We start from the raw sequence: 18,420 nt of genomic DNA on the forward strand, positions 1-18,420 counted from the left end.
GCATTTCCCATAAAAAAACCTGGTTCCCCCTCTCCCCTCAGAATTTCCCGTCACAATATTTCTGCATCACTCCCCTCAACAATTCCCATCAAAACCTGCCTCAGCAATTCCTGCCAAAACCACTTTCCCATGCCTCACCTCAGCAATTCCCTACAAAACCTTGCGCCATTTCTCCCTCAGAGCTTTCCCCAAATCCCATTCCTCACAGCTCTCCTCAGGGTATCCCACCTGCTCCCTGACACCTCAGTCAGCACTTCCTCACAAATCTTTATCTTTTGTCACTTTTCAGAGCTTCCTGTAATTATCTTTCCGCCTTTCCCCCCTCAGCAATTCCAAAGAAAAAACCCTTCCTCCTCTCCCCCCTCAGCAATTCCAAAGAAAAAACCCTTCCTCCTCTCTTCCCTCAGAGATTCCCACCAAAACCTCTCCCCCTCGCTCCCCTCACCAAAGCCCATGGCCAGGTATCTCCTCAATGACTCCTGCCAACTCCCGTCCCCTCAGAGCTACCTGATCCGTCCCAGACCAACGGCTGCCTTTGCTCGCGCTCAGCCCGGCCGCGCGCCTCTCCTCACACCTCTCGTCGCGCCTCCGCGCGCTCCCGCTCCCGCTCCCGCTCCCCTCCTCAGGCGAGGTGAGGCGAGGCGGGACGGGGCGGGGCGCGGGGCCCGGGGCTCAGCCCCTGTGCCAGGGCGGCAGAGGGTCCCCGCTCGCCCGGGGCTGGCGCTCCGGGACTTCGTTGCCGCAGGTCCCCTGCCACCGTCGCCCAAGACTGCGCCCCTCCCTGCCATCACCCTGTCACCTTCAGGAAGAAAGGTCCCCCAAACTTGTAACCGTGTAAGACGGGCTGACACGTTCCTCCCCTCGAGTGGGAGGGAGGACCGCGGGAGGGAGGAGCAGCTTCCGGCCCGGCTCGGTGTGTGAATAAAGGCGGGAAGCAGAGGATGGAGCTCAGAAACGGCCCTATTGTGACGGCTGCTGTCCTGCTTTCTCCCCTCAGCGACAGGTATGTGCAGCCCTGAAATAGAATGGCTAGTAAGGAAGGCGAGCATTTTTTAACTCTTTCATGTGGCAAGTTGCTAGGGAAAAGAGCAAGCTTTAGTTCTTTATTTTTTCTTAGGGAAAAATCTCTCATTTGTGTTTGTTGACTCTTACTTTTGGAGCAGCTGTAAAACTCCAGGGGTTCTCAGACTGAGTTTCTTGATGGTGCCTGTGGAGGAACTACCTCCAAAAGCAGCTAGGAAGCTTTACTGGGCAATAAAGGGTTCTGGCTCTGACTTTCTTTTGATCTGATTTGATCACGATGGTTGCTCCCTCAAAATGCTGCTTTGTATAAGCTGAGCTGAGCATACAGATGTAATACTGCAAGGGCACATTTGACCATCATTCCCATAAGTGAGTATTTTTGGTTTCAAGGTACTAACTGACAACTTGGTGATAAGCTTTAAAAATCCTGTATCTCTCCCTTAAAAACAGGCATTTATGAACTATTCACCTTGAAGGTCATATCTATGAAAGCTATGAACTATTCACTGTGGCCATACCTATGAGAGCTTATCAATGAAGGAAGGGGAACAACCTCCAAACCTGCGGCAATGGTTGAAAGAGGATGGCGTTTGATAGAAGAGCTCCAGGTGTGTCTCAGAATACTGGCTACTTCTCAGAAAAACTAGCATTTTCTTTTTAGAGGCTGCACACCGGAACCGTCAGATCTCTCTTTCAATCAGTAATCCACAGTAGAGAAAATAAGAGCAGCAGCACAGAGGTTCCTGTAGTCATCAGAACTGCCAGATGACCTCACTGTTAACGCAGAGGTGCCTGCTGCAGAGGTCACAATACTTTTGCCGTACCTTTCCCATGTAACACTTGGCATCCCTGTTTATAGTGCTCAAAACCAATCCAATTAATATTCATTGCAGCTTCCAGGGCTGGAAGGAACTCCAGCTGACTCTGTGGAGTGGCCGAATCCACCATACGAAACAGCTACTTCAACAGGGGACAACAACAGGTGAGCACTAAGCAGCTCACTGTTAAATTTCACCCCACTTCTCTTCATGTGACTTCCTTTCCTCTCTCCCTTCAGTGTTGCTGGCATCTATGAATTGAAGGCTTCATTTCTGGATTTCCCACATGGATGAAAATGGACGGACACCTTTACATGATGCCAACACGGAATGAGTGCACCCCATCAGTTAAATTACTGGTGCGCTACAGCGCAGGGGTAAGTGCCACCAAGTCTGCTACACACCCCTTCACCAAGCTACATGGAATGGACACCTCCAAGCAGCTCAGTTCTTTCTTATTCAGGGAGTTTTGGCAACAGCTCCCCAAATACAACCCCATTACGTTGTGCAGCAATCAACAGCTTCGTTGTGTAGCTGCTCCTCCAGTGAGGTGCAGATATGGCCCACTTTGGACACTGCTGCAGTGGACCGCACCCAATGGCCAGCTAGACAATCACGTTCATAGCAATTTGACAGGGCTTTCACCAGACTTGGGCAGGGGCAGAAATACCACAGCAGGGTGCGTCACAGAAAGCATCCAAAACAACGCGGCCTGGCGCTGCGGGCGGGGAGTGCTCCCTGCCCGCACCCCGCCGCCATCGAGGAAGCCACCGCGGCGGCGCAGAGCAGCCCGGGGCCGGCGGAAGGGCCGAGGCCGAAGGCCGGGCCCCCTTGTCCCCGCCCCCGGAAGGCGGAGGGCGCCGCGCTGCCGCGAACCGGCGGCGGAGATGGTGCTGCTGAGCGCGCCGCGGTGGCTCCGCAGCCGCCTCACCGACCGCTTCTGGAGGGTGCAGGAGGTGCTCAAGTACGCGCGGGTGAGTGCGCCCGCCGCCGCCGCGGCTGCCTCCGCGCTCGGCTGCAGCGGCCGCGTGATCCCCGCGGCCTCCGGAGCACGGGCGGCAGCGGCAGGTCGTTGCTCGGCCGCCTCCCGGAGATGGCCCGTCCTCCCCGGGTCTAAGGAGCGAGCGAACGGCCTGTCGTCTTGTTCAGGTGTCCGCAAGTCCTTCCCCAGCAGGGGGAAGTCGGGCAGCAAGCAGTATAGTGGCTCTTGTTCCTAGAAACGTCGAGGGTCCGTGAAGTTGACTCACATCAATTTAGCATTTTCTGTGTATGTAAATTTGTCTGTATTTGATTAAAGCTGGCGGCCATAAACGCGTCTGGTATTTGTGCCGTAACAGAGCACATGTGTGCATGTGGATGGGTATGAATAAAAGTGAGAACCCTGTGATGGAAGGAATACAAGCACTACAGGAACAGCAGTCTGTAAATACAGCACGCTGTAGACTGGTGTTGGTTGTGGTTTTTTGTTGTGTGTTTTGTTTTTTTTTTTAACTGGACAAAGGAGCAGAGAAAAAAATATTTTAACTTTGTTCTGCAAGTGCATTTTAAAAGGTGAAAGAGACTACTTCACAACACGATTTCAACTGAAGTTCAAGCTATTGTACCTAGGCTTGGGAAGAACCTTTTTCAAGGGCAGACTTAGCATCCTGGGAGGTAGTACATCTTGCTGTAGTATTGAGATGGGAAATGTTGAAGTAAGTGACGGTATCTTGGTCTTGTAGTGCCTAAGCTGCCCACAGTACCAGTAGTAGTGACTTATTTCTCTGACTATGCAGCACTGGCTACTTCTTCCTACTTCACGTTAGATGGATGTCAGTGGTAGCTCCAGTAAACATCTTTCATTATGCTTTCTGTTTGGGCAACTGCAATGTTTTTGACGTATCAGAGACTGCTGTCCCATCCCAGTATTAGTACTGACAAAACAGAGAGGGCAGCTCAGGAATGAGAATAAATGGTGCAGTTTAGGGGTTGGCTGAAAGCACTGAAGATGGTTTTGTGGTTGCCTTCCCCCTGGAACCACAGCCTAAAATGAGGTCTGGTTTCGGCTCCCTCCTGCTGGACTGAAATTTTTCAGCCTGCTCCAACTTTTCAGCTTCAGGTTTCCCATGCTGTAAAACAAGGAAAGAATATTTTTATTATATGCCAGCTGAAGGCTTAGCTGATGTTTGTGAAGTATTTTGTGATCCTTGATATGACGAGTTGTGAAATGCAAATGAGCATATATTAGTATTACTGAAGGGTTTAACAGCCTTAAAGATAACTGAACAAGAACATCTTGTTTTTGTTGCAGCATTTTCGTGGAAGGAAGAACCGCTGCTATAAGCTGGCTGTACGAAGTGTTCAGAGAGCTTTTGTGAAGTCTACCAAGGCCAGAAGAGAGAAGAAGAGATTTCTAAGAGCGGTAAAGATCAAAATGTTAGATGTAAACATTAAAATGGGAGAAGAGCAGAACTGAAATAGCCATTTTTCTTACTGGGGGGGTTCTCTCAAAATGCTTTACCAGTGGGTGAAAAATATGAGTTTAAAGTAAGTATAGTCCCTCTGTGGTCTGAAACAGCTCACATTCTGAAGTTCATACATGTATATGTTGCACTGAGAAGACTGTAGGTCTGAAAGTGTTATATTTACTAAGTGTGAGCCGATCAGCATGACAAAAGGTTTGCTTCTAAAGTATCTTATCATCCACGATGTTAATTTTTACACTTTCAGCTCTGGATCACTAGGATTGAAGCAGCTTCTCTTGAACATGGTTTGAAATACCCAGCTTTCGTAAGCAATCTGCTTAAGGTAAGGATGGTGCTTGAAGAATAATTACTTTGAAACAATAAATTGGAGAAAATGTCTGATAGAGGTTTTCTGAAGTGCCAGGCAAATTAATTTCTTAAAACTCTGAAACCTTTCAAGTAGATGTAGTCTGACAAAACATATCAAAGGGTTGCTGGTTACTGGCTAAGAACGCAACCACAAGGAATTGAAGCTGCAGCCTCCACTTGCCAATCTTTGAAGAGTAATGGTGGGGACTTCCAGATTGGAGCCTGAGCAGGCACTAGCAGCATAGGGCATGGTGGAGGGATTGAAAAGCTCCTTCTGTCAGACTGAACTTCTGCCAACACTGTTCTCCTTCCTAGTTCCAGCGATGAAAGGCCTTCTTGCTTATGAAAGGAGTTTCATTCACTTCAGGAACTAAGTTCTGCCCTAAACCTGTTTCTCTTCCTTATATGCATAATCCCCTCTTATCCTGGTGAACATTGTTGCTCTACACCTTGTTCTGTCCCCAAAACTTTTACTGCGCATCTTAAGAACTAGACTTGTAAAATGCTTTTACACTTGTTGCTACTGCGGGCATTAGGCGACAGCTGCCTTTCCTTTTACTTCAAGAAATTTAAAAATACAAAGCTTGGATTAGCAAAAACAACCCTAAGAAATCTCTACTCTTTTCACTACTATCTTTGTGTTTCAGTGAGCATGGACAATGCAGGGAGTTGGTGCCACTGTTGCTTGTTCTTAAACATGCTGGGGAATTGGTTTTAATTTGTTGATACTGCAACTGTAGAATTAAAACTTGTTTCTCTTGGCTGTGATCATAATAAAAAGGTAGTGTTTCTGCTTCTTAAAGTGGAACTACATAGAAATTTATAGCATATTTCAAAACATTTTATCTGACTTTCAAATAAATAGGTAACTTTGTAGGTTTTCTGACGTGCCTAGATATCTTTCTAGGCTTTCTGACATGTTTCCTGTAAAAGTGTCTGAAATTTATACACTCGTTCTCCTGGTTACTCTTGTCATACTGTAACCAAAAGAATCAAGCACTGCCTAAAAGCTAACTCATTTTTCTTTTTTGCCTTTTTTTTTTTTCCCCTCAAGATGCCTGTCCCTTTGATTCTTGTCTCAGAGCAGTATATTCTTGTAAGGTTCTCTGTTAAAAGATCCAAAAGAAGCAAACTGTTCTATATAATGCTTCCCTCTTAGAATATGCAGTTAACCTTGCGATATCTAGCATTGTTAAGAGTATTTGATCGTGCAGTCTGTCTTTCTCTACTCCAGGACACATTTTAAGATACCACGCAGCTTCTAGCACAACAAGTAAACTTGAATATGTCTAAGAACTGAAACAAATGCCATGGATTAACCTGTAACACGTGGCCTTCCATGAAATAAGAGATTCTTCTTCAGTTCTTGGTTTCTACCAGAAAGACTTTGAGAAAGTCAGTAAAAAAACTTTACACAGTGGCTTAATGAGACATCCATGGCCGAGTAGTCATGTCTGACAGTTCTCTGACTAATAGTTCCAAAATTGTACAGCATAGAAAAAAGGTAATTTGCCTTAAGACCTGGGGTAATTGTTAAGCATTGCAGTGTTGTTCCTAAAAGTTACAGTACTTAACCAACAAATTTTCTTGCATTTAGTCCCAGGTGGAGCTGAATAGGAAAATGATTGCCGATTTGGCTATTTATGAGCCAAAGACATTCAAGTCCCTAGCTGCCTTAGCCCAGAGGAGGAGACAAGAAGGCTTCCTTGCTGCCCTGGGCGATGGAAAAGAACCAGAGGGGATATTTTCACGTATTGTACACCACTATTGATATTAGAAGAGTCTGCAGATATGCGTTATAAACAGGAACTTGTATTGCAAAGTAAACTCACTCGCTGACTGCTGCTAAGATCAAAGCTGTGGAACAAAATCCTCTGAGGATGGTTCCAGAAGGAGGACGGGGTGGGTCCGGGTGCGCAGCTCGCACCTTGGTGACTTTTTCCCCTCTATTGTTGTAACGAGATGTGCTGAGTTAGAAGCTGCAGTTCGAAGTTAGCAGTCGCGAGTCAGGCCTGTAGAAGTTCTATGTACAACGACATCTATAGCCTGTGTATGCTTTCTGTTCTCTTAAGGACTTAATAAAGGTATTTTTTTGGTAACTGCTACTGGAAAAACAATTTGAGTGGTGACTTCTGGTGCCGCACGGGGGAAGGACCGTGCCCGGGGGGATCTCGGCACGCACAGCACGGAGCCCGGCTCTGGGACGGGCCCGGGGAGCGCTGCCCCTCCGCCGGGCCCGGGGCCAGCTCGGAGCGGCCGGGCCGGGGCAGACCCAGCGCTGCTGAGGGCGGTGGCGCGCGCCGGAAGTCCCACCCCCTCAGCCCTGTTCAAATTCCCAACCGGTGCGTCATGCCGCTCCGTTCAGCGTCAGACGTCGCGGCGACCGGGCCAATCGGCGACCGCCGCTTCGCCGCGCCCCACCAATAGGCGACGACAAGAGGTGGGGAAGCGGGGAGGTGGGCGCTGGGGCAGAGGCGCCGCCCGGTGGGGAAGGAGAGCTGAGCCAGGCGAGGCGGCGGCGGCGGCGGCACCACCACAAAATGGCGGCGGGGTCGGGCAGCGCGGCGGCTGTGGTAGCGGTGGGAGGCGGCGGGCCGGCGGGGCCTCAGGCTGCCGGCGCTGCGGCGGCGGGATCCGCCCCGGGGGGGAGCAGTGCGCCGGTTCCGGGCCCTGGGGCGGTGCTGATCGGGGACCGCCTGTACTCGGGGGTGCTGATCACGCTGGAGAACTGCCTGCTGCCCGAGCACACGCTGCGCTTCACCCCGTCCATGAGCAGCGGCCTCGACACCGACACCGAGACCGAGCTGCGTGTCACCGGCTGCGAGCTTATCCAGGCAGCCGGCATCCTGCTTCGTCTCCCGCAGGTGGGGCTGGGCCGCGGCCCGGCCGGTCGGGGCGGGGAGGCCTCTCGCCGGCGGCCGGGGAAGAAGGCCTCGGCGGGGCGGGGCGGGGCGGCTGTGAGGTCGGGCGTCGGTGCTCCCTGCCGGGGGAGAGCTTTGTTCGCTAGGCCTCGGCCCGCTGGCGCCGGCGCGGCCCCCCGGGCTCGGCGGCGGGCGGAGCCGGCGCTCGATCGCTAGGCCGCCATCCGCAGTTACAGATGCGGGGAGGGCCGGGGAGCTGCCCCTTTTGGCTGGGCTTTGGGACGCGAGAGCCGCGGGGCCTGCGGCCTTCCCCGCCTGGCTGGGAGCAGGAAGCGGGTGATGTAACCGCCTTCCTGCGCCGCCCCCGCCGCCTCCCCGGGCCGGCGCGGGCAGGGCGGGGGCTCCCGCAGTGCTTTTTTTTAAGATCGGGGCTTGCGGAAAGGGCTTCTTAGACTCCTTTGAATTGGGGTGACTTCGGAAAGGTTTTGTTTCCTGGCGAACTCCAATCGCGAACGGTCTCGTTGCTCTCTGAGTGTAAAAACTTCCCAGGCATCTTCGAGCTACCGAGCCTTAGCTGCTCAAATTGTGTTATGAGTATATGCAAATCGTAATATGATTAGATTCCCCCCCTCCTTCCACGCCAAAAAAGTAAAGTTTTTCTGGCGTACTGTCATAACTTTCAGTTTTATTGGGTTCTAGTGTTTGGGTTGGGGTTTTATTTCATTTTATTTAATTTAGAGCATGTTTTCATACTTCATGAAAGAAATTTGCGATTTAACGTATGTGTTTGACTTACAGACAGGGTTTGTGGTGTTGATAAAATTTTGGGCAACTTAATTTGTTACTGAGGTGGGGGTGCTAGTTTTCTTTAGATACCACTGAACTTACTCCCATGCTTCAGTATAGCTTAACTAGTCTTCTGTGTGTTAAATGTGCTGAAAGCATTCTAGGTAACTTGTCTTTGGAATGGCAGTTGTTTTGTTAATACCTGTTGTGGTTACTTTCTTTTTAGGTGGCCATGGCTACAGGACAGGTGCTATTTCAACGTTTTTTTTATACCAAGTCTTTTGTAAAGCATTCCATGGAGGTAAGAAAATACTAAAAGATGTATATGGCTACAAATGTTATTTAATCTTTGATTTGTTTTGGCAAGTTGTCATCTTAGATGTGATCAGAGTGTTAGTAACTAGCCTGTAGATTTTGCTTATCAATCAACATGATTTTACAAAGCTACGTAGTACTGATTTTGTCAAATTTTTAGTATTTCCTTGTTTTACCACCATTTTCTCTTGTTATCCCTCCTTAAGCTGTTGGAGGAGATCAGTTCCTGATTTGAGCAAAACATCAGTATCTTGCAATACTTATATTTCAGCATGTGTCAATGGCCTGTGTTCATCTGGCATCCAAAATTGAAGAAGCACCAAGACGCATAAGGGATGTAATTAACGTGTTCCATCGCCTTAGACATCTACGGGAAAAAAAGTAAGCTTAGACTTTGAAATAATCTGAAGTATTTGTGTTGTACTTTAATAATTAAACTTCATGGGCCGATGATAGTATCATTCCCTGTTTCATAAATCAGGGAACATCCTGAAGAGATCTCATGAAGGAGAAAAGTGAGTTGACCCATTTTATTAAGTAAATATTTTTGGTGTTATAAATAGTGATGTCTCTTATGTTTACATGAACACAACCTGTATATGAGTATTCTTTGAGGTTAAGATTATCTTCTTCAGAATTTGAAATTGTCTTGCAGAAAACCTGTGCCTCTAATACTGGATCAGGAATATGTGAACTTGAAGAATCAAATTATTAAGGCAGAAAGAAGAGTGTTAAAGGAGTTGGGATTTTGTGTTCATGTAAAGCACCCTCATAAGGTTTGTACTGTATAAGTTAACTTTATAATCGGTGTTTCATATGCTATAAATGCTTTGAGTAGACTGCCTGACTGCATGGAAGCTGTATGGTTTGTATGGGATAACACTAGTTAATTCAGTAAAGCTAGCTGCTTATGATCCCAATGTCTTCTTTCTCATTTAAGAGATTCTTACTAGTTGGTCTTGTATCACTGCTGAATGACGACTGGAGGTGGATGCAGATGCTAAGTATTCCTTGAAGTCAAATTATATAAGTAGGTAGCTTTGGTGTTAGAAAACATCAACTAAACACAGATTCCTAAGCAGAAAGGAATTTGGAGACCTAGGGTTGTGATAGCCTATTATCAGAAACACTGTCTGGCATGATCACTCCTTGTGGAAACATGCTGAGGTTATTTAGCCCGTATGAGCTAGTTAGCAGTGTTTCTTATGTTCTAAAAAGTACATTCAGGTGTGAAGGGCTTGACTAGAAATGAGACAATTCTCAATATTTAAGTATCACACGTCAGACTAGGATGATACTTGAAAGATGCAACTATTGCAAGTGTTTAAGTTGGTGCTTTAGTACCGTTAGCATTATGCCTTAAGTAGCTAAGTGTGGTAAAAGAACCTCCTACTTCTGTGCCAGCAGAACTTGGGATCTTGCTCTTTCTTCCTCTAAAAACTACTGCTGTGTTAAAGTCTTCTTTTTAAGCCTACTTGACTTTCAGAATTCACGCATGTTATCAGTACCCCAGAGGACAATTCTACTTGTTTGTTAATTGCTATGAATTTGCTGTTAGAGTAGTCTTTTTATCTGCATCCTTGTTTTCCTTTCAAACCTAAGAAAAAAACTAGAACTGAATAAACCAGTGACACACAACATGTTAGATCTGTTCTCTGCAAATACTGTTATACTTCTGTTACTGCTTATTGCAGCTAGCAATATTTTCTCCCAAGTTACAGCTAAGAGGAATCGTGAGTTGCATAGGAGAACATACCTAGCTTGAAAACAGTTGAAGACAAGACATCTAGATGAATAGCATGATGCCTGAGCTCAGAAGACTGAGAGCTAGGAAGGTCAGATCTGGTTGAGTGTCCAACTTTTGCATTGGAGAGCAGAAGCTGTATGGATAAACACTGGGGATGTTGCAAACACTCCCATGTGGAGTGTTTTAGAACTTGTAAGAGAATAACAGATGCCTCATGGATGTCCCTCTGAAATAAATAGGTGGCTCTCAAGATTCTTGTTAATAACTCAATAACCCATATCTTCCAGATAATCGTTATGTACCTTCAGGTATTAGAATGTGAACGTAACCAACACCTGGTCCAGACTTCATGGTAAGTTGATTTTCTTTGTTATAAGAGACCAGCAGGGGCAGTAGCAGAAATATGTCACTTGAGGCACTCTGGGCATCATTGCTCAGAAATGATTGTGGGCCACACCAGACAGCTCCAGTGTTTCTTGGCGTGCCCCAAACTACTACCCAAATGTTGATCGGCCTCTTAAGTTAGAGGCACTGTTTTAATGGTAAGGTAGCTTTCCACCCTGACTTCTCACTTCCCTCCTCTCTGCTTTCACTTTTCAGCTGAAGGGAAAATGTTGAGTGGGTTATAGCGTTTCCTTGGTTTTTTGTTCTTCAGAGAAAACTATGTGTAGTTAAAGTCTGTTACCAGTGCTGGGAGATGCCTTGTCCAGGGCTTGAGCTTGATTACAGGTGTATCAAAAACTCAGCACAGATAAATTTCTTCTATCTATATAGATAATGCAAGAAGTCAGCTTCTAAGACTGGATAAACTCAATGTTTTCATGTTTGCCAAGAAATGTCCTCTGCCTTGTCGCTCTCATTACAGCGAAGATTTGCTTGGGGATGGGAAGCTTATGTAAAATTCCAGGTCTTAAACTTAACAAATAGATAATGCTTTTAAACAATAATGCTTTTTAACAATACTGTGGTTTAAAAACCTTTAGTGAATCCAAAGATCATATTTCTGCTGACTGAACTGTCTGGTACTGTGACCTGTGTATAGAGAACCAGTTTTGACTTTTCTTTTCTGTACTCTTTTAATCAAAGGGTAGCCTCTGAGGGTAAGTGACTAAGACTTCTCCTCTGCTGCCCAAGCGCTATGGTGCAGGGATAGCTGCCGTCTTCAGTCAAACCAAAGCAGGCTCTACAAAGAGAAGGCTGACTCTAGACAGGTGGTATATACATGATAGTATAGTAACTGGCCAACTGCTTCTTGTGCTTATACTTTTTGACTTTTATTGTGCATTTTGACTGTTGTATATTTTATAACCTGATTGTTGAAGTTCTGAAAGATTTTTAATGTTATATTTCTATAACTGTTAAAATGATGTATTCTTAAATGATGAAGCAAATTAAGGTGGGATTTAAGTCTTAAAGGGATGAATTAACACAACAAAAACTGAAATCTAGTTTCCATTTGTAAACTAGTTAGAAAACATTTGAGTATATGTGTGAAGCTTGGAATCAAATGTAATACTTAGAGAAACTTCCCACTACCAGATTTCTCAGTACCATTGCATGAAGTACTCGAATGTGAGTTACGGACTACTTATTACCAGTTCTCTACTTGTTACGAAAGGAGGGGCAGGTGAGGAGGAGGGAGGAGGTTAACCCAATTGAAAAATGGTTCAGATGTTAAAATAACATACTTGTGTGCTGATGCTTGTCGCTTCCAATACCTGAAAACTGGTGGATATCCAGTATAATTGTCTTTTGAAATGTGCATTTTTACAACATTATCTTTTTCTTAAAATATTGTGACAAGGATTCATTTCCTCATGTGTCTTGATTCTGAGCCCACAGGGAAAATATGCAGAGGCCAAACTTGGAAGCAGGCATGTTTTTCAATTTGGCAAGTTAGAAAAAGGCTGTATGACTTCCAGATGTTTGAAGTACCGCTTTTCTTTATCGCTTCTTTTGCCAAAAGGTTTGTGCTCTCTTTGTAGTAGGACAAGAAAAGTAGGTTTTGAAGTTCCTTTCTCCCAGAAAGATGAGCTGATGAGATGAGCATTGCTTCTCTGGGGTAGCAGTTGCTCTTTGTATAAACAAGAATGTAAGATAACTGGGGTAGGTGGGAGTTTGATGCTCTTGGGATTCAAGTTCCTTTTGTCTGTCCTATGTAAACTGGTTACAAGTGTCTGGACTGTGGTCTCTGGTTTGGCTGTCTTGGGGGTTAGTGAATCCTTGTATACTGGGTACCCACATGGTTAATTACTAGTTTCAGAAAGCGTTTTATTTTGAAGACTTTCTGTTGTGTCTGGTTTTAGCTTTTCCCCATCTGATACTTTGCTTGACATATATGCTCAAAAATCTAGATCTTTTTAAGCACTTCAGGTTCAGAGGAAGTTACTTAGTGTATTTGAGATTTAAAAGAATAATGCTTAAGTGTACTGACTGGAATATATGCAATATTTTACAGTTTTCTCATTCTGTGAATATTCATTTTAAGCAACCTTACTGAAATGGGACAATTTGGAAACCGTATTTCATGTGCCAAAGAGGAGATCTGCCTGAATACTGAGTATTCTCCTGAACTGATGTTCCCAAACACCCCGATTTCTTCTATGGCTGTTTTTTGCATCAAAAAGAATTCTGTTCTGGATGGAAAATAATGCTTCCGAAAGAAGAGGGACCCCTTAAATCTCCAGTTGGAAGTTAACGTGTGTTCAAGCGGACTGCATTTTCATGGGAGAACTACTACAGGAGCTGCAGCTTTCAGCAAACCATCTGGGTTCAGTTCTGTTGCAGAGAAACATGTGAACCTAAAAGTCTATAACTGAGTACTTCAGATTATATTGTATGTTGTCGTGGTGAAAATAACTTGTCTATTGCATGAGAGCAGGCCAGTAGAGATCCAGAAGGAAAAGTGAAGTTAAAATTGGTTCTCTTTTCACAACTGAATTTTCAGCAGCCAGTCAGTCAGTCAAACTTAATTTCTGTCACACATCCCTCCCCTTGAGGGATTTATTTTTTATTTTTTTATCTTTTTTTAGTAAAATCATTCAACTTTTCTTTAGATTTACAGGAGTATAATATTGAAGTCTAGTAACTGAATGCAGAAAGAAATAGTCCTTGTAGAAGTAAAAACAAAACAAACCAAAAAACACCAAACAGCTTTGCAGTGCCATGCAACTTTGCTGATATCCTGTCTTTCAGGAATTACATGAATGATAGCCTGAGAACAGATGTCTTTGTAAGATTCCAGCCAGAAAGCATTGCCTGTGCATGTATTTACCTTGCAGCTAGGACGCTGGAGGTGAGCATACAGTTCCATTAATTTCAAGTTTGTTAGGTCTTTTAATAGAAGCAGAAAACTGATCATGTCTTCCCCTCCCTTTCAGATTCCACTTCCTAATCGTCCACACTGGTTTTTACTCTTCGGAGCAACAGAGGAGGAGATTCAAGAAATCTGCTTAAAAATTCTGCAGCTCTATACTCGGAAAAAGGTTTGCTTCTTTTTCATATTGTGAGCCTTCATTAAAGGCTGCTGCTTAGAACTTGAATTGGAAAACCTTATCCCATTTGAAACTAGCTGCAAGCCTGGTACGTTAAGTGGAACAGGATAATAGTCACAGTGTCTGGGTCTCTTTAGATTCTGCCCCCACCCCACCCCGTAAGTGAGTAAGCAGAAAGTGTGGTTTACTAAGTTTTGTCATAAGCGGTGCTCCTGTGTTCATAGGTTGATTTATCTGATCTGGAAAGTAAAGTAGAAAAGAAGAAATTAGCTATCGAAGAGGCAAAAGCACAAGCTAAAGGTCTAGTACCTGAGGGAGCCCCAAGTTTGGATAACACATCAGGATTTTCCCCTGTCCCAAAAAATGGTAAGTAATGGATAAATTACTTTTAATAACTCTTTCTCATCTTAAATGTATATTTACCCTTTTGGGATGCATATACAGGGTGGTTTGTTTTTTCTTTGTTTGGTTTTTTTAAGCTGGCTTCTAGCAACTATTCAAATGGCAGAGTTTGAATAGCATTGTAACTTTGTAATTTCTTGAAACGGATAAAGGCTAAAATCAAATTAGTCTAAAATTAAGGCTAGTTTAAACTCGTATAGTACAGGGACTTGCTTTTATGTGGTTTTGGCAATAAACTCGAACAAATGCTTGCAATTGGCATGCTATGCTAAAGCAATATTAAAGCATAGGTATGATTAGGAACTCTGGCAGGAGTAGTATTTTCGGGCGATGGTAGGGAGTATTTTCCTGCATACTTGGTTGAAAGTTTCCAGCCTGGTACATGTCTTGCCTAGAAGATAATGTTTGCCATCTTCCTCCTCAGTTTACCTTTAAAAAGATACTGAATAATTAGCAAGAAAAGGAAGTTACTGTTCTGCCTTCTTGAAGTGGCTTTGAAAGCAATGTGTTGCTATTGCAGTTAAATCCCTGGTGTTACTTCAATATTTTAGCAGAAATGTTTCAGATTAACTTCTGCCTTCTGTGAACTTCTTCAGATGTACTTCTTGTGAGCGGTTGTGTGTGCATGCACATGAGCACATATATGTAAACTACATGTATACAGTACTGATGATTACAAAGATGATGAAATGGGGCAAGGCGGGGCTTCAGTCCTTCTTTCAGTCACTACCCATACTTTCAAAATAAAGTAACAAAGGCTTGTTTTTCTAGAGTCTCCAAAAGAGGTTAAAGGAAATAAACCTTCACCGCTACCTGTTCAGGCGATGAAGAATGCTAAAAGGAAAACAGAGGGAGCAAAAAGAATGAGTTCAAATAGCCCAGTAAACGGGTAAGGCTTTCGTAATGAAGAAGCCTGTTTTTTCCCATGACTACTTTTAAACAAAATAACTTACTGTTTATTGTCTCTTGCAGCATTCAGAAAGGAAGAGAAAGCAGAAGTCGAAGTGGAAGTCGAGATCAAAGTTATTCAAGATCACCATCCAGATCTGCATCCCCTAAGCACAGGTATGCACTATTGTAAAAGAAGGGCGTGCTGTGAGAAGCTCCCAGACTAAAATTTCACAGAGCGAGCTTTGGTAGTTTCTCAACAAGAGAGGCTGTGAAATAACATAGCGATATGTGCTACTCGTTAAAACTCCAGAAATCTTATGGCTAAGAGTTGTACTGTCTTGGCTCACAGGTCAAGGGAGTTGCAGTGTCTGACCTTGTCATACCTGTGCCAAACAGACTGAAAGGAGAGTGTAAGCGTATTGGGACATTTTTCGAATGTCAACCTCTTTATTGGTGACATATGGCCCACCAAGCAGTAGGGTTGGTTTGTTGGTTTGGGGTTTTTATATTTAAAGTTGGGTGTTTGTGGCGACAACCTTTAATGAGTTACGTTTTTACTGAACTGTACTGGAGTAGTTACCATTTTCTGCAGTAGATGAACTCTTAACTCCAGCCGTAGTGTCATTGGCAGTTGCTCCTGCAAAACCTTAATTTATGAAATACAAAATGATCCTGTTTTCTGTCTAGTTGAGAGTAGTAGAGATTCATGCCCCTCAGTCAATGCAAGTTTGATTTCTTGTTCAACAGTCTCTATCCCATTGGGTTTGGGTCTGTACTGATAAAAAGTATGGCTTTGTATTAATGTGTATGTGGAAAAGACCAAAGCTAAAATCTGCTGATTATAGTTCTTCAGTGTTGAATTCAAAATTGCATTTTAGTAATCATCTGAATTTAATGAAACATCTTTAAAATCTGCTTTCTGTACTGCCTTTGACTTTGAAGTTCAGCATATAACTGTGATACCAATAGAGGGGAAACGAAAGAGACAGAAGGGAACATTAAATCCAAACTTGGGCGTTTTGGTGACAGTATTACTATAACTGAAGCAAGAGAAGTAGTTTTTTTCCTTTTGTCTTATTGTTGGCAGCACTTTGAATCTGGCAGTTACTCTTAGCTATTCATGCATGTTTTCGAAGTAGCGAAGGAAAAAAAATCTAAAACTGAGACATAACTATTATATTCCAAACGGATATGAGTTTCTAAAAATCAGTATTTCTAGAGTAACCAGATGTGATCGAGTCTAGGACACAAGATTAGTTTTCATGGGATACTGAACAACAGAATACAGAATCAAGTGCCTGGTCTCAAACTGTGCGTGCACACTTTAGCTCTGTAAGTGAGAAGCGTTTGTCTATACGGTATTTAAAGTGTGCTGTATGTATGGTGACTACATTTAGGTGCTAATAGTAACGTAGAATAATTCTATTTAATATTAAGAAAATCATACGTTTTCTCTCCTGTTCTTTTTCCATAGGAAAAGCGAAAGTTACTCCACATCAAGCGGCTCCAAATCCCACAGCCGTTCTAGGAGCCGCAGTGACTCTCCTCCGAGACAGTTCAACCACAGTTCTAGCTACAAAGGTTCCAAGGTGAGAAGTTACAAGAAATCAAAAGACTACAAATACTCAACACACAAACCACGGAAATCACGCAGCAGGAGTTCGTCACGTTCCAGGAGCCGATCCCGGGAGCGCTCTGACCATTCGGGGAAGTACAAGAAGAAGAGTCACTACTATAGAAATCATAGGCATGAGCGTTCGCGCTCCTATGAGCGAGCAAGTCATCGCTATGACCGAGACCATCCTGGCCACAGCAGGCATAGGCGATGAATAAAGCAAAGAGTTCTTTCCTTTGGAATTTAAGCAGTGGAGCTCTTCCCCATTTGGTCTTTGCAGTATAGGGTTAACCTGGCTTGTAAACCACTTAGCTTGAGTAATGTCCATTCTGCTGGCAATTCTGTACTTCCTATCATGAATCCAAAGGAAAGATACTAAGAGGACAGGATGATGTGAAAGACTTAATCTGATAAATGTCTTGGTGACTGTTGTGCTGGAGTGTCACCTAATAACTGCAGAACTTGTCTCTGGATGCTCCTATGCCTGCTCTTTAGTAATTTGCATACCGTAGTGCAGTGGAGTGTTATTTGGGACTTCCAGTTCTGCAAGCAGGACCTCCATTGCTCAGTAGTTGGAATGCTGTGCTGAACAGTCCTTCCCTGTGGAACTAGAAGGCTCAAGACAGTTCATAAAAACCATTGGAGTGGCTTGGTGCTAACAAAGCTGTCTTTTCATACTGACTCAATTATGTTGTACAAATGTAAGGTGACTTTTTTAGAACTGTTGCCTATATTAGGTTATATATGTGTATATATATTTTGCAGTGTTACAGTACAGTATGGGAATATGGCCTTACTAGCCTTTACACTTTATCCACAATGTAAATAAGCATTTGTTTAATACAGGTGGAAGATATATACAGAAAATTCAAAACTTGAATTCTATCAAAAGACTTGTGTAGAAAATTCTGATAAATGTGAAAGTATTTAGCTCTGTGTATTGAGAGTAGTATATTTTTATCTGTGCAATGCTGTGTGCAGGCCACCAGCTCATAAGACATTTCCTATATATACATTTTAAGTGGTTTGAAATTCTTTACTCAGGATCTTTGACACTCTGAAGAATTAGTAGTTTGTCAATCTGCATGCTTGTTGAAGAACAGAGCATTTAAAAAAAAAAAAAAAAAAGGCAAGAACCCCACAGCCCAGTAGTATCAGTTCTAGTGGTATATCTGAGCTGTTACTCTCATGCTCCCTAATTTCATTAAAGTATTTGATTTTCTATTAAATTTACTTGATAGTAGTTTCTTATGAGCTATACCACTGTGCCTACTCATAAGGAAAGAGATTTGGTGCTGAATGAAGAGATTATCAAATTGTAGTAGCTTTAAGACTAGCCTGAGTTGTTGCACCCTGAATATAGGTATAGTAGGTGTCATGCTGGGCCCATCCTGGAGGAGTAGACTGGTGTACTGTGTGAAATAGGGTGCTATTATTTGAGCCTTTCAAGCTCTGCAAGTAGGTCTTACTAGAAACACTGCCTGCTGGTTAAACTTCCTCTGTCCACTCTGGGGGAAACGATGAGTGAGGTTTTTTATGGTCGATCTTGTAGGTGCCTCAGTGTGACAGTGACTCTTCTAACACTTCTTTTAAACCCAAACCAATCTCATGGCAGTTTTCTTAATTTTTAATATGGAGGCAAGGCAGCTGAAAGG

General features: G+C 43.9%; 2 protein-coding genes across 11 annotated transcripts; both read left to right on the forward strand.

Moving 5' to 3' along the window:
- The first annotated feature begins 1,483 nt into the window (after window positions 1-1,483).
- MRPL20 (mitochondrial ribosomal protein L20) lies at window positions 1,484-6,757 on the forward strand. Of its 3 annotated transcripts, XM_050909433.1 has the most exons (6): window positions 1,484-1,631; window positions 1,917-2,005; window positions 2,081-2,218; window positions 4,132-4,242; window positions 4,551-4,628; window positions 6,252-6,757. In XM_050909433.1, the coding sequence occupies exons 3-6, from the start codon at window positions 2,132-2,134 to the stop codon at window positions 6,423-6,425; spliced, it is 450 nt and encodes a 149-aa protein (XP_050765390.1). In that variant the 5' UTR covers window positions 1,484-1,631; window positions 1,917-2,005; window positions 2,081-2,131; the 3' UTR covers window positions 6,426-6,757. The 3 variants fall into 3 exon arrangements, with proteins under 3 accessions (XP_050765390.1, XP_050765391.1, XP_050765389.1); XM_050909434.1 differs by lacking the exon at window positions 1,917-2,005; XM_050909432.1 differs by lacking the exons at window positions 1,484-1,631; window positions 1,917-2,005; window positions 2,081-2,218 and adding an exon at window positions 2,714-2,815.
- A 437-nt stretch (window positions 6,758-7,194) lies between these two features.
- CCNL2 (cyclin L2) lies at window positions 7,195-17,877 on the forward strand. Of its 8 annotated transcripts, XM_050909254.1 has the most exons (11): window positions 7,195-7,518; window positions 8,528-8,602; window positions 8,888-8,997; window positions 9,272-9,392; window positions 10,651-10,715; window positions 13,559-13,658; window positions 13,744-13,848; window positions 14,082-14,223; window positions 15,031-15,148; window positions 15,232-15,324; window positions 16,625-17,877. In XM_050909254.1, the coding sequence occupies exons 1-11, from the start codon at window positions 7,195-7,197 to the stop codon at window positions 16,977-16,979; spliced, it is 1,608 nt and encodes a 535-aa protein (XP_050765211.1). In that variant the 3' UTR covers window positions 16,980-17,877. The 8 variants fall into 8 exon arrangements, with proteins under 8 accessions (XP_050765211.1, XP_050765216.1, XP_050765217.1 ...); XM_050909259.1 differs by lacking the exons at window positions 7,195-7,518; window positions 8,528-8,602; window positions 8,888-8,997; window positions 9,272-9,392; window positions 10,651-10,715 and adding an exon at window positions 11,471-13,199; XM_050909260.1 differs by lacking the exons at window positions 7,195-7,518; window positions 8,528-8,602; window positions 8,888-8,997; window positions 9,272-9,392; window positions 10,651-10,715 and adding an exon at window positions 11,471-13,182.
- The last annotated feature ends 543 nt before the right edge of the window (window positions 17,878-18,420 follow it).

The sequence above is a fragment of the Gymnogyps californianus genome, chromosome 21, assembly GCF_018139145.2.
Source record: "Gymnogyps californianus isolate 813 chromosome 21, ASM1813914v2, whole genome shotgun sequence".
NCBI lineage: Eukaryota > Metazoa > Chordata > Aves > Accipitriformes > Cathartidae > Gymnogyps > Gymnogyps californianus.

What these genes read in the sequence shown, in the direction of transcription:
- MRPL20 (XM_050909433.1), top strand. Translation starts at nt 2,132, where the DNA reads ATGAAAATGGACGGACACCTTTACATGATGCCAACACGGAATGAGTGC. An exon ending in TGGTGCGCTACAGCGCAGGG is followed by an intron (nt 2,219 to 4,131) that starts GTAAGTGCCACC and finishes TTTTTGTTGCAG; the next exon opens with CATTTTCGTGGAAGGAAGAA. An exon ending in AGAAGAGATTTCTAAGAGCG is followed by an intron (nt 4,243 to 4,550) that starts GTAAAGATCAAA and finishes TTACACTTTCAG; the next exon opens with CTCTGGATCACTAGGATTGA.
- CCNL2 (XM_050909254.1), top strand. Translation starts at nt 7,195, where the DNA reads ATGGCGGCGGGGTCGGGCAGCGCGGCGGCTGTGGTAGCGGTGGGAGGC. An exon ending in AGACATCTACGGGAAAAAAA is followed by an intron (nt 8,998 to 9,271) that starts GTAAGCTTAGAC and finishes ATTGTCTTGCAG; the next exon opens with AAAACCTGTGCCTCTAATAC. An exon ending in TCAAATAGCCCAGTAAACGG is followed by an intron (nt 15,149 to 15,231) that starts GTAAGGCTTTCG and finishes TGTCTCTTGCAG; the next exon opens with CATTCAGAAAGGAAGAGAAA.